General features: G+C 41.4%; 1 protein-coding gene across 2 annotated transcripts in view; it reads right to left on the bottom strand.

Annotated features, from left to right (window-relative positions):
• Window positions 1–10,941: 10,941 nt before the first annotated feature.
• ccr9b (chemokine (C-C motif) receptor 9b) overlaps window positions 10,942–14,995 on the bottom strand; it is a 101,131-nt gene continuing 97,077 nt past the window's right edge. Inside the window, exons 1-3 of one of the 2 annotated variants that reach the window (XM_070853137.1) lie at window positions 13,746–13,984; window positions 13,533–13,591; window positions 10,942–12,348 (exon numbers count right to left, since the gene is read on the bottom strand). In XM_070853137.1, coding sequence (XP_070709238.1) covers window positions 11,290–12,348; window positions 13,533–13,586 — 1,113 coding nt within the window. In that variant the 5' untranslated portion in view covers window positions 13,587–13,591; window positions 13,746–13,984 and the 3' untranslated portion in view covers window positions 10,942–11,289. Of the gene's footprint in view, window positions 12,349–13,532; window positions 13,592–13,745; window positions 13,985–14,995 lie in introns of those variants that run through there. The other variant, XM_070853138.1, reaches the window with a different exon arrangement.

Here is a 14,995-nt window from a genome sequence, read left to right as displayed (position 1 = left end):
CACCATAAAGACCCCAATTTACATTATGGAGTAATCCCACTCACACACTGGAAAGCTAAAGTAGTCTCCTGGGCTCAGCCTTCAGAGTGATACCTAATGCTGCAGTAAGGCAGAGGGAAGCCTTCCTGTAGGGTTAGGTTATAATCAATATACATAATCAATATACAGGGAAATTATGTGGTAAAAGAGGTCTTTAGGGTGCTGTTTCAATCAATGAAGAGGAGGGAGTTTGAAGAGGAAAATCACCAGTTAATCGTTTAACCAGGATTTGAATGTGTGTGTGTGGCTGAGAGGTCAAGTCCATCAAAGCGCAGTTAGTGTATTTGTCCAGATAACAACACACATCCAATCAGCCACTGTGGCAAATAAAGAAGTCTGTCATTTAGAGCGATTTTCTCTCTTAAAAATAGGATGTTTCATAATCACTTTCCTGGTGCTTGTTATGCCAATAAAGTCTGCATTGACTAATTACCGTCTTAATCAATCAGGGCCGAAGATCTTCTGTCATATCTGTCAACGTCTTTGTCATCAATAAACCTCTAAATGTTTCTCTGTCAGAACATGAAGATGAATTTTGAATCTAAAAGTTGGGCGACTATGATGAGCCTTTGAGCAACTACCTTAAATATTCCAGAGCAAAACATGGTTATAATCCCCAGGATGTCCAAATAAAAGCAGAAGGATTATATTTCATCGTTTTACATCACAATCCAGATGTAACAAATAGGTTTCTGAGTTAAAAACGAATAGGATACAGAAATATAACACATGCTAGAATATGAGCTGTGATATAAATCAGTGTTAATGCAATGAAAATGCTTGTGTCCGTGATGACAGGAAGTTGGGCAGAGAGCGGAGACAGTCAAAGGTGCTCTGTATGACATGACTAATTCTCCTGTCAGTTTGTCAGGCGGTGCTCATCTGGCCTGGACTACACAGAGATAAAGTCCTTGTTATGAATCTCTCAAAGAGAATCCGAGGAACGTGGAGGTGGGGGTGAGGTGGGGGAGAACAAGAGGGTAAAGGAGGAGGGAGGGGCTGCACATGGGCATCAGTAGGGTTAGCGGCTCCCGAAAGTATTTCATCAAAGAGGGCCAGGATCCTGGGGATTGAGATTCTGCCTGGAGGCAAGTAACCAATGGTCTCCCAAGAACATATTCCAGAGTAGGGCTCGCAGAGCCAAAGCACACATCAAAAGCACCTCTGTAGCCAAAGCGATTCTGGAGGAGAAAAAAAGGGGTTCGGGTCCCTTCCTGGCCCCCTTTAAGCCCCAGATCTCACCCCAATTAAGAAGGAACTACTGTTTGTTCCAGACCCTGAGATCTACAGACAGGGAGGTGTACTCACACTCACAAACTCACAGACACACACACGCACACACACACGCACACACACACACAGACACACATGCACGTGATAACCAATCACAAGCATGCACGCACACTCACATACTGTCACTTTTCCTCACAGCAGTGAGCCTAAAAGAAATGCTGAAGACTAACATCTGAGTCCCGTGCTTTATTTTTCAATAAATGACCAACTGACAGAGCGTGTTTCCAGTTTCTGCCATGATCTCACTGAAATGATATGTAGTGCTCACTGTGTCCACGTATGTTACACGAGTAACAGTAAATCAATACTTGGCAGAATGTTGTGTAGGCATTTGGATTTTTGCCTTTAATTCTTCGCCGCTGGACAGATGTCACTGTGAAATGGATACGGCAGAATAAGCATATTATATCCACACAGATGTGACTGCTGCAAATGCACTGGCAGAGTGAATGGAGGAATGACAAAGGCTGAAAGGAAGTATTTTAGGATAGTGGAATACTTGAAGTGTCTTTACTACTAAGCTCTTCAACTTAAAAAAAAAAGCCTTGCAAATATTCTGTTGCAAATAGTCTTGCGTTCAAAAATGTACTTACGTTGAAATATGGAAGCATTAGCAGGAAAATATATTACTATTATGTATAAGCAGCATTTTAATGCTCTCAAGGTGGAGATACAGTAATTTAAACCTATGCTTTTATTGTTGGGTAGTTTATTCAATACTAAAAATGTAACATTTTCTAAAACTATCACGTATGTTTTATATTAAAATCCTGACCTGCAAAGTAACCCAGGACTACAGTCTTAGTCTTAGAAGTGTGAGTATGTGAGAGTACATTTTCATCTGAAATGTCATGGAGTAGAAGTGTAAACATAAAATGGCAATACTCACTTAGTCCTGTGGATTATTTAGAGTGATCAGGATGAGGTATCTGGTGATCTTGTGATTTAACTGCAGTGTTCCTGGTTTGAAACCTGGGCCAATTGTTGCATGTTACATCCCCTTGTCTCTCCCCATGGTTCCTGTCTGTCTCATACTCTGTCACTATTTAATTAAAAAAGGCCCAGAAAGTAAGAGTAACAAGACACTGTTTCTGGTAGAAGTCGTCACTCCTTTAAAAACTGCACACATAATTTTGTCAGTTTTTTTACGGGAATAACAATCTCGTTTTCAGGTTTGTGGCGACACGTTTTTACACAATTCAATAGGGTTTTTAAATGGTTTCTTTAGACTTTTCTCAGCCCATACAGGATGGCTCTGTTATTCAATTCAATTCACCAAATTTGGAGACAGCAACAATAACTGCAAATATAAAGCCAGAGAACTCTGTTGCTCGTTGCCCCCCCCCCTTCTTACAGAACTACATAACTTGCTCTTAATCTTGGGACTACAAGTACAAGTGTGCCAGCCAACAAATGACTCCAGCCACTTGACACGAGGCCTGTTTGCCAGGGACCAGGGATTTGGGGCCAAACAAACATACCACAAAGGGGAGCCTCGGTGACCTCTGGAGTGTATTAAGAGTGTTATCCATCCGTAAGCTGTGTACATAGAGTAAGAGAGGTCTCCTTCTGTCTCTGTCTCTTCTCTGTTCTTGTCGCTCTCCCCCCTCTCTTTCCCTTTTCCCTCACCTGTACTGTACCTGTACGCACTTGTACATTCGGGACACTAAACACAGCACTCCCCTCCTCTCCTCCCAACATCCCTCCTACCCCCCGCTGCCAGAGGTATCGGGTGACTTGAGTGAGCCATTAGTGTGAATGACTGATAAGACTCTCAGCCCCCAATAATCAGAAAAGGATATTTGCAGTTATTTTGAATCCGTCAGAAATAATAAACGCCAAACTATATCCACTTGGGCTATTTAAGCAATTTCCCCGTGATAACATCCCGTGGGGATTTCATGTGGAATCCAAATGACGACATAATAAAACCACAACGCCTGCGCCCCCTTATCAGGCTGGATTAAAAGGGAATAATGAAACAGAGAGGGTTTGGAGCCTTGTGTGGTATGAATATGATTATCTAATGGACTCCAATGGAAAGGCATGTTAATTCCACTTAAATGCGAGACCTTTCCCAGACTATCTCCTGCCCCTGGCTCCTCCTAAGACCCCTCCTTCCACCCCCCCTCGACCCGTTTCTCTGCCTCTTCCTTTAAGTTTAAATAATCGTTCTAGTTTTTTGCACAGAAGTCATTATGCCCGCCGTCTATCTCTGTGTATGAACGTGAGCATGGGAGAGTGATAAACCCCCCCCCCTCGCCTTTCACCCTCTTTTCTGGTCTGATTGGTGCATGTTGGTCTCTTAATTTCCCGACAAAAGCACTCTAGGCAATTATCAATATTCAGATTTTTTTTTTTTACTTGCACGGCGATCATTGTTGCTTGAAGAATGTGGGTCACTCATACAAACTCAAATCAAAGTTTCTGAGCACCCACTTGAAATCATATTACATGGTCTGATACTGGGCTTAGCGGAGCCTTCATGTTTCAATACTGGGCCAAGAAAGCATCACTGTGAAGAGCCACTTTCAACATGTGCATCAAATTTCCCAGTGTTCATTTGTTTGTTATTTCAAGATTGTAATTTTTGAGTGAAAGTTGTCTAAAATTCAGATTCACTTGATTTTTACGTTGTTCCAGCTAATGCAAGATTTAACCACCGCTTCACCTGGCTGAATCTTTGCTACGGTGCTGGAAGCATAAAGACTGCAAATTTGAGGACAAAAGTTACCGCACAGTTAGATCTATGCAGTAAATCACTTTAATAGCTAAGCTTTTGGTCCATCAGACCTTCATCAGAGCATACATCCGTGATGTCCAAGCTAAAAATACTGATGAAGTTTCAGGTTGGCGTTCTCCAACTACAGATATATGTGTTAAAGTATACAACACATACGCTTAAAGCTGTTGCACCTTTGTTTCAAGGGCAAACAATTACCCATCCAACACCAAATAAAGATTGAAGTCATGCACAGGCTTTGCTGTCAAGATTCTGTAAAGATCTTGTCAGACACATATCACATGTGTGTGTACTTTGCAATAGGTGTGGACTGATTAAAAGTACCTCTTCTTTTGATCAACAAAAAAAAGTCCCTGACCAGTTCAGGCCCAGGGTAGGGGGTCATCATTAGGCCCATTAGGGCCGATAAGACTCCTTGAGCCGGAGAGTCAAGTCCATTCTCATCTAGCGAGCAGTATTGTGCATCGGCGCACACATCCTGCGAGCAGACTGAGCTCCCACAGGACACAGTTAAAAAAAAGCATCAATATTTCATCAAACTACTCTCTCTTTCTGGTCCAGATCAAAGCCTCGACTCCCACAGTCCTACAGGTAGAGATGGCTCTTTTGTTTTTGCTCCTCAGGTAGAGCAGCAGTCAGACTCTGTTCGCTTTTGGAAACCTTGCAACGCTCAGCCCATCCATCTCACGGCTTACTGCCTCGCTTTTGGAAGAGGAGGTAAAAGGAAGGGTAGAGACTGTGAGGGTGAAAACATGTTCCAGAGATGTCCAGAGATTGAACTTCTTGGCCTTGTAGTCATGTATTATTTCCTGTTTTTTCTCCCCAGTTTGGCCCATAGTGAGACTAATGGTGAAAGCAAATCACATCTTTCAAAAGCCAAAAAAGTGATGATTACTTCATTCTTCACTGTCATCTGCATTATCACTACTGTTTAGATGTATCTGCTGCCTTTGATTACGCTCATTTGGAGATCCTGTGATGCCAGCAGTCACCAAGGGAGCCCTGCGTGGTACAGAGAAGGTGGAAATGCCTTTCCTGACATGACTTGCCTTTGACATCTTTACTGGAAGCATCATGAAGGTGAAAAAATTAAGACAAAGACATCTGTCAGTATTTTGAAAACAGATCTGACAAAATGGTGGATGTAACAACACGGTGCCAGTAGTGGTTGAAATTAGCAACAAACTGAAGCTGCTAGTGGCAAAATATTAAGAATTAATTTACAAAACAGTACATTTTAGTAATTGTATTCAAGATTCAAGAAGAGTCTTTTTTTCTCATTAGTTAACAGAGTTACAGCATGTGGTCAAGTTCGCTTCCGATTCTCAGCTTCCAATTCAGCATTTAAGGGGAAAGTTAAAGGAAACCCAAACCCTGAGTGACCAAGCCTCTGATTTCCCACCTCTTACTGTTGTGGAAGCATATTAGACAAAATAGAAAACTGTCTCTGGCCTCTGTGATATAATCTAGTCCAGTATTGATAAATCTAATTTTTTTTGGTTTGGGCTTGGTCCAATGTGGTCTAGATGTGAAAAAGCAGTAAAATCTCCCTTTTTAATATTGTCACAAATAGAATAAAGGTTTCAAAAATTTGAAGCCGGCGCCAGACAGAGTTAAGTCTTTATCTAAAAACATCAGGAATAGTTGCTTTCACTTAGCAATGTAACTTAAGTTTCAATACGAAGCAAAGGTGAATATTAAAGTGGCTATCATCAATATTTTCATAATTACAATGAATCAAATTAGAATGGAAAACAATGTCAAAATGTGAGAGGAGCCAGGTTTAGTAGCACACTTGAGTGAAAAAGCGCTAAAAGCCCACTGTAGACTACCTGTTCAACACCAAACTTAACATCATCATCATTAACATCACAGTTGCCACTATCTGACTGTAAAGGTAAGATTAAAGTGGAAATGTAAAGGTGAACTGATATGATTTTACGCAATAATTTAGACTGCTGGTGTCATTTGGCAAAAGACTTCTGGCTCATAGATGCAAACGTATGTTCTGTGTTGCACTGGACACACGATAAAACACTGGTTTGCTTTGCTTATGGTTGAACTCTGCAGAAGTGCTGCAGAATTAAAACTGCATTTGAAATTGTGGGGCACTTGTTTCATTTAATTGAGGAGGACTGTATTATTTATCTGTGTTATTTCATCCGCACCATGAGCCAAAACCTTGAAGGCACAGCAGCTGCAGGGTGCACGCCTCTCCTCACAGTGGAGAATATATTAGATGCTATAAGGTCGTAATTATTGGGATTAAACCTTGTATTCTGTTCCTCAAGAGGCCTACATCTGTGGATGATCTGATAGTGAGAGTTTTTGGAGTAGACACCAAGAAAATGAGAGTAACATTGTTATTTCATGGTTACTATATATATTTCAATAATTTCTTAAAGAGTAATTGATATTAAGCAGCACATTTATGAGGAAGGTTCCTAATCATTTGGTAGTAATTATAGGGGAAACATAAAATGTTGTGCAGCAACTCCAATTAAATAGTTTAACCTGAACAGTCTAAAGTCAGTGCACAGAGCAGGTCAGCTGGATATTAAAGAATGTGAAATGTGTCCACAAACAAACAAAAAAATCAATGTATGGGAACAATACACTTTGCAAATATAAATAATACATTGATTTTTACTGGGATTTAAATGGAGCACTGGTGCTCGCAGTTGATTTTCAGAGAAAAAAAAATCACTTGAAATCAATAAACTCAACGAAATGAACTAATATCCAATGACTTTGTCAAAACTTTATCTTTATTGTCACTGTGATTAATTAGTTCTTTGATGGAAACTAAAAAGTTCTTAAGAATTGACAGAAATCACAAACTAAAACATTACAGAAATGGTTTAACAATTGTTGAGTTCATTGTACTATTTAGCAGTGATATACTTAAAGACACAGTAGATGTCAAATGTAATAGGAAGTAAACACATTTTTGCAAATTAGGAAGGCATGTGATCCCTCCTGTCCTTTGATTGTGTCATTACAAAGATGGAGTGCCTTCTCCTTTAATCCACCTTGATGTGTTTGTGTAGGGCTTTGTGTTTGTCATTATATGTGTGTAAATGTGTTTCCTCCCTCCCCCTTTACATCAACCATGGTTTTCTGTCGTCCCTGAACACACCGGGCCTCTCCTCCTCTCATCATCGGCGTCAATCTGTGGCTGTCAGTCGGAGCCGGACAGTGACTAACGACACTCCCAGTCAGTCAAACACTTATCACCACACAGGTAACACACAGGCCTGGAAATGACTGACATGAAATGGAAACGTCTCTCATTCTGTGGGCCTGGGAGCTGAAGTGAAATATTAGCTGTGGGAGAGATGGCGGATGATAAGAGGCTCCCTGTTTGGGCTGGAATTGTGGAGGTCCAAGTTCTATTACATTTCTTTTTACGGTGAGGAGCCGTATGAAGATCCTGTTTGCTCTGATAAAGGACAGCTTTCCCTTTCTGCTTCCTATCTAATGTGCATCAGTTCACTATTTTCCTCACAATATGCTTCAAATGTGCCAATGAACCACACTGTAGCTTTCATGATGAGCTATTTGTGACTTGTTCTAGCAGTAAATGGTGCTCAGTGGGTCATTGTTGATACATAAACCATCGTCCTCGAGGCTCTTTGTGGTCCACAGAACCAGACCGTAGGCCAGCTGAAACCAGACTGCATCCCGCTCAATGTCAATGGGTCACATATGCTTACTGTCTCTCCTATTACTCATAGACTCCACCATGTCCTTCCTCTATCCCTCTTTTTCTTTCTCTCACGCATCTCCTTCATGTGCACACACACACACACACACAATTCCCCCCTGTGCAGAAAGATGGATGGGATGTTCCCAAACCACAGGTGCTGCTCTACTTGTGAGTCTTTTGCATTCTTCACCTCATAGTCCAGAATTTCTCACTTTTTACGCTTTTTACTGTTTTCCCCAGCGGTGATTACTGTGGTGCTTCAGTTGCGGGATAATGAGGAACGTAGAATATTAGTAATACAGCGTACGATCAATCTGCCTGTCTATTAGCAGCTCTGTGGGAAAGAGAACAAGACAAACCTCATGAACTTGAAACTTGATGTCCAACGCTGCTCACTGAGACGTGGCCTCCCATCCAGGCTGCCACTAGATGGGGTGAGATTCATTTCCAACTTGTGTGTTTGCTGGTAACTCTCCACTGACACCTAACTCACAGGCTGACTCTGCTGTGCTAGCTGCGCCACCTTGTGGTAGAAATGACCAACAACCTGTAATAGAATAAAGAAGATCTTGTGCTGTATGTGCCAACGCAGTCTGGTTCATACTGTTTATCTGGACAGTGATATGCAGGGGTGGAAAAATAACACTACAATGTACTACCGGGGGGCACTCGGAGAGATTGTGGAGTGATTCATCTGATCTGGAAGAAGAGAAAAAGAGTCTTTATCCATGTATTTGTGTTTAAATGCACAAATTGGATAAGAAATTGGTGTGATCCAGACAGTGGTGGAATGTAATTTTTAGGTACTTGTGTTTCACTAGAGTATCCATTTTATGCTCCTCTGTACTTCTACCACATTTCATTTAGGAGGCAAACAGTGTACTTTTCACACTATTTGCATTTATTAACAGCTGTAGGTACTTTTTCAGTTTAAGATTTTACATTTTAAAAACTGGACAAGCTTCTAAAATTCAACACGTTGTTAAAATGTAAAAAAAAAAAAAACAGTGGTTCCATATTGCTTGGCTGCCTGGGGCCTCTTATCATGTGTCAGATAGATGTCTGATTTGTTAGTAGTTCCACTGCAAAGTTTTTTCCCCTCGAAATGTTTCAGATGGTTTCATTCACATAACCACTTTTGCTGTTAATACTTCATCTTAAGTTAAAATCAAAATGCAACAGTTTTACTTACATTGGTACTTTTACTTGAGCAAATTATCTTTAAATTCTACCATCACTGGTTTCTGGTCTTTAGTACATTTATTTTTACTATAACCAACGATAGTCTCACTGCACGAGACATGCCTCAGTTTCCACTAATGCAAGACAGTTGTAGCAGTTCAGGTTCAGTTGTGCCTGAAAACTAATAATAATGGATAGATGATTAAGTCATTCAGTTTCTTTCACTTTCACACACTTAGATTTCCCCATGAGTGATTAATAAAGTAATAAAGTAAGGTCATAGCTTTTTTGGTCTTGTACTGAATTGTATCATATTATAAAGTGTCCACGTTATTTTGTCCACCTCCAGAGCAGTTGTTTAAATCTCATGGTGTTATTCTCATTGTGAACTTGTGTAGACCCACACTATATCTGCTGAGGATCTGCTTCACTCACACAGCAAATTCTCAGACTACATCCAGTTTTACTACATACATCATTAGTCACACATTTTTGCAGTTTCTCCTATTTAACGAGGTGTGAGAAGCACTTCTCCTTGGTGTACTTAACATGACCGGAAGGATCTACTCTATGTAAGCCACACAGCAGATTCGAGTTTTAGATTAAGTTACATGCAAGAATCAGAGCAAGGTTTGTAGATTTAACTGAACTACACAAAGACATTTAGAATACACTATAGAGATGTGCTGAGTGGTTATACTGCCATTAGCATTCTCTACTGAAGACAGAGTCAAGACATCTGCCAGGATGTCCCCGTAGACATCCATGGTGAGGCCCCCACTCTGCAGTTAAGAGCTTGTTGTTATTGACTTGATTGATAGTTTCCTGTCGTGAGAACTGTTCAAATGAGGGAAATGTAAGAACGCGGTCTCACCAGAATTTAGCAGGTAGTCTACAGAGTTGTCTGATGCCAACCTCAGTGACCACAAAAACAGGCCAGGTTTTGTTTTTTGCAGTCAATGTTTGAAACTGTAGCTAATGTTAGTGATGTTTTTCTCCCTCCATCTGTCTTTTGCCCTTGTCTCTCTATGCATTAGTAAGATTTGATAGGTGCGCAATTCAAGATACTTTACAGCCTAATCAAATGCCTGAATCAGTGATGATTTTGAATATGAGTTGATTTTTTTTGCTTCGTGGCAATAACATGCAAGCCATGATGCCACGATCAAACCTCAACTTTTAATCTTTGTCTGTATTTCCTAATTTCAGATTTATGTCAGATTGATACCAACAGTTTCAGTTCAAAGGTGTCATGAAACAGAGCTCATCGCCCACAGCTCACCCATTACAGAGGAATGGAAAGCAGGCCGCGGGCCCACCACTTAGGTTGGCACGGCTTTGATGTTCTCAGTCTTTAGTGGCACAGGTCAGACAAGTAAAAACGTCACTCCTGCCGGGTTTTGCATTGAATGTCATGCAGATTGTGTTGCTCTTACTAAAAAAAAAACTATGCATCCAAGCATTCAGCATGCTGCTTTTTGAAGTTGACAGATCTGAAGTCCTGCGCTTCGAAAGTTGTGGAAAGTTTTTGAGGCAGTGACACCTGTCTGTCTGCCACCTGTCTGAGCTACAGCCATTGAGGCCATTGTGGGAAACCTCGTTAATGCCAGCATCCGTTGGCATCAACTGTGAAACTGCCAAGTCATCACCAGACACAGACAAGGTTCAGCAGTTAAAAGTGTAGGCACAGACAATGGCACAGACTGTCAATAGGAGGATGTCTAGTCAGATCGAAAACATTGTGGATTGAACTAGCCACATTCAAGCGTGCTTCCCCCCCACAACAGATACGTTACACCAGTGAAAGCACTCAAATACGTTCCCATGTATAGGAGATAGAAATTGTTGATCGCATCACTTACCACTGCATTCATTTATAGTATGTACTTAAAACTACTGTTGCACCTCCTGATAATTTTAGTGCAATGAGAACAGAATGGCAATGAACAAAACTGCAGTATGCATTAGACTTTTCTCTTTTTTAATTGTTGTTTTGTACCTGAAAGACAAAAATAAATTTTTTTAATTCAGTTACAGCAGCACACGACAAATACATGATGGAACTAATATAAAAATACAAACACCTTAAAAACAGTATTTACACTAATATACAGTATATGCAGTTATTCCAGGAAACATTTGCCTGTGACTATCAGAATATGAATGTAATGAATGTAAACTCTAAAGACTTTGTTGCTTTCAAAGATGAAAATGCTATCATTGCTCGGCTAGAGGCATTTAATGCATGAGGAACAGAATGAAAAGTACGATTATGTTGAACAAGGCTCATGTCTCAGGTTTAGGATTTGAAGAAAGTGGGCATTTATATGGAAAGGGCAGGGGTAGTATCAGTGTCTGACATGACGGAGGGACGTTTGGGGACGGCCTGTATTTTACTGAGCCCTCCTTTGCCCAGACAACCAGCACACATCTTCACCATCCTCAGGAGGTCTTGTCTGAACCGAACTCCAATGAAGACGTACAGGAATGGGTTCAGGCAGGCGTGAGTGTAGGCCAGGCTCTTGGCTACCTGTCCAGCTACATCAAAGTGAATTACAGTTTTACAGTCGGTGATAGTGGTATTAGCTGCCTGCGCTGCCTCCATTATCAGCAGACTATTGTACGGCAGCTGAGAGAGAATAAACACAAACACCACGGCAAAGATGACACGCAGGGCCTTGTGCTTTTCAAAGCTCTTTGCCTGCAGGAGTGTGCGAATGATGACAGAGTAACAAAAGACCATGACTAGTAAAGGAAGGCAGAAGCCCATGCAGATCTGCAGGGCGAGCACCAGGATCTTAGTCTGGTTGTTTGTGTTGTTCCAGTAGACCGGAGCACAGAAGGACTTCCCACTTGGGTCCGTCTTCACCTGGGTGAAGATAAACTCAGGGAGGGCCAGGAGAGTGGAGACCAGCCAGACACCCAGGCAGGCAAGTTTGCTGTAGAACAGCCTCTTTTTCTTCAGGTTATGGGCCTTGGTGACTTGTACTATAGCGATGTAGCGGTCCACACTAATACAAGTGAGTAGGAACATGCTGCTGAAGAAGTTGATTTTGTAGATAGCGGATACCATTTTGCAGAGACCAATACCAAAGTCCCAGCCCTTGATTGCATCAACAGCCCAGAAGGGCAACATGCAGAGGAAGAGGAGGTCAGCCACAGCCAGGTTTAGCAGGTACACATCAGTCATTGTTTTCAGGCGGTTTCGCACAGTGGTGTAGATCCAAACCACCATCAGGTTACCCACCGCACCGAGGATGAAGATGATCCAGAAGAGAGGTGGTTCATACTGCCCACGAAATGCCCTGACCCAGCTCCTGTCACACATGCCTGTGCTTTCAGTCGGCCCTGAATCATAGTCCTCTGTGTAGTCTGAAGGGTCCTGCAATCAGAAACAGAAAAGCAGATAATCTGATGCTGTCTTAAAGAGGATTAGGACTACATGCAAATCCGCTGGCCAGCAGGTTTTGAACCTTGAGCATTTCTGTGAGGAGTTTGCATGTTCTCCCCACACTTGTGAGTTTTCTCTGGGTACTTTGGCTTCCTCTCACAGTCCAAAGACACGCAGGTTAATTGGTGACTCTAAATTGTCCGTAGGTGTGAGTGTGAATGTGAATGGTTGTCTGTCTCTATGTGTTGGCCCTGTGATTGATTGGTGACCAGTCCAGAGTGTACCCCACCTCTTGCTCAAAGTCAGCTGGCATTGGCTCCAGCTCCCCCGTGACCCTTAAAGATAAGTGGTATATACAATGGATGGATGGATAGGACTACATACAACGGATGCTTTTTTTCCTCTGTTTCGTTTCCTGTCAGGCGTGTTTTTTTTCTTCTTTCCTTGTTACCCAACTCAGTAACTGCTGTCGGGGTTTCAGAACACAACATGCATCTTGTGGGGATACAGTGATATGACATCAAACGCTGTCTGTGACGTACGAGCTAACCAGAGCGTGCAAAAAAACTGCTGTCAGGTGCAGGTGTTGTGTCTGTGCAGGAGAAACCACACTACTGCACGACTTCCTGCTGCTATCCAAGCCTGAAGGGGGTAAACGATCCTGAGGGGCTCCAGAAAGGGGCCCGCAGCAGAACTCAGTCCCCCAGAAGCATCAAGTTTAGATTTAGGTCAGAGATAAACAGCAGGGTGAGGCCGGGGCATAGGTTTACACAAACAATGGAAAATTTGCACGCATGTATTCTACAGATGTCAGCTTTAAATAAATCTACTGTACCTGTAGCATGAAATCAAAAATGTAAACAGAACAAAAAATAATACTAATACTAATAATACTAAGTTTAAATATCAAGTTTAATACAGAGCTCTGGCACAGCTTTGATCATGCAGGAATCTCAGTCCTAAATGGTACTCTTTAAAATTCTACTTTAAATACCACATGATAAACAAACACCGTGACACACACACTAAAAATGTGGAAGTGTGTTTCCCAATCTGTGATGATAAGTAGTCAGCAGCATCAGCCTTTTGAACCTCCTCAATCTTACAGCATTTTCCGTCATACTTGTTGTCACTTTTTTCATGGTTACAAATGATCATCACAAATGAACACTCACAGTTTCAGCGTAATCCACTCCTGTGGTCATAAAAGGTGTAAACGGCTCATCCATGTTACCTGCAAAGAATCAGAGGACATTAACGTAAGGCAACGCAACCATGTCACCTTTTAAAAACACAGCAAGGATATAATCTGACACATGAGGAAACATTCTGCTTGCAAGTTAATTAGAAAATTCCCTGCAAATCTTCTACAATTTGGTTGCACTTACCCGCTCAGTGATGAGATGTAGAGAGCAACCTGCTTCTGTTTCTTTGGCTGGGTAGTACTACTGGTAACTTTAACAACCAGAGTCATCTTCACTTGCTTATATGGTTTCCCTTTAACCACAGGATCACGTGCTGATATATGTATCACTCCATTTCTGTCTCGCAGAAAAAGAACAACACGCGACCCTTGGTGCTGGGGATTTCTTTCTCCAAATAAAGCACTTTAGAAAAATACACATCAAATTGAAAGGGAACTTGCTTCCGAGTATGATCTTTGAACAGTGACAACAGTGTGTCAGTCTCAAGGGGAAGCTGCAACTGATATATAACCCACTGAATCATGGCCATCAGGCTGGAACCAAAACAATACACCCACATTCCTTCTACAGTTTTATCAAGTCAAAGCCCATTTTTTTCACAGATTGTGTACACAGGTGGAGCACTTAACACCCCAGATGAGTGATGCATGAAACTGAAAACTGTGAGGTTTGATTACAGAGCTGGAGGCGGTAGTGGATGTTGAGGTGTTGTAAGCCTTACTGTTTCATACCTCAGGCAGTGTGGCAAGGTGCCTAAAATGATTGTCCGAGTAACCATCATCTATCCTTTTAAAACAAGCTCTTACTGAATAAATAAGTGTCTCTGAGGTTTCGATTTTCAGGGAATTTCACTTTTACATAAGCTGTGATAATATGTGCCTCGAACTTCTTACAAAAACATACATAAAATAAAATGATGTTCAACTTGTTGGTTTATTTAAAGGAATTAGTCAGCAATCGGGAAATGTGATTTCTTCGCCGAGAGTTTGATAAAAAGATCAATGGCACACTCACGTCAGAAGGGTAAATATGAATCTGGAGCCAAGAAATTGTTAGCTTAGCTTAGCTTAGCTTAGCATAAAGACTGGAGGCAGATGACTCCACGCACTTACTTTTTCAACTGATTAAACGAACAAGATATAACAAGGTCGTGAGTCAGCTTTAAGGGTGCTCAAAGGTGGATTTTCTTGTGCCCGGCTAGCTCCTTCCCCCTGTTTCCAGTATTTATGCTAAGGTACAGTAAGCTAAGGTAAGCTAACTAACATTCAAATATAAGTCAAAGTGAATCCACATAATTCCCAATATGTTGAACTGTGCCTTTAACTGGATTTGAGTTTGTTAAATCCAAATAAAGTTTAACTGTCATTGGCATTGCACTATGAAAGAAAACAACACATATATTGTAGTATCAATTGCTGTCAAGTTAAAAAGCC

Source organism: Pempheris klunzingeri, chromosome 21 (assembly GCF_042242105.1).
Source record: "Pempheris klunzingeri isolate RE-2024b chromosome 21, fPemKlu1.hap1, whole genome shotgun sequence".
Lineage (NCBI taxonomy): Eukaryota > Metazoa > Chordata > Actinopteri > Acropomatiformes > Pempheridae > Pempheris > Pempheris klunzingeri.
The sequence above is the reverse complement of the archived record's forward strand: the minus strand, read 5'-3'. Positions and strand labels throughout refer to the sequence as shown.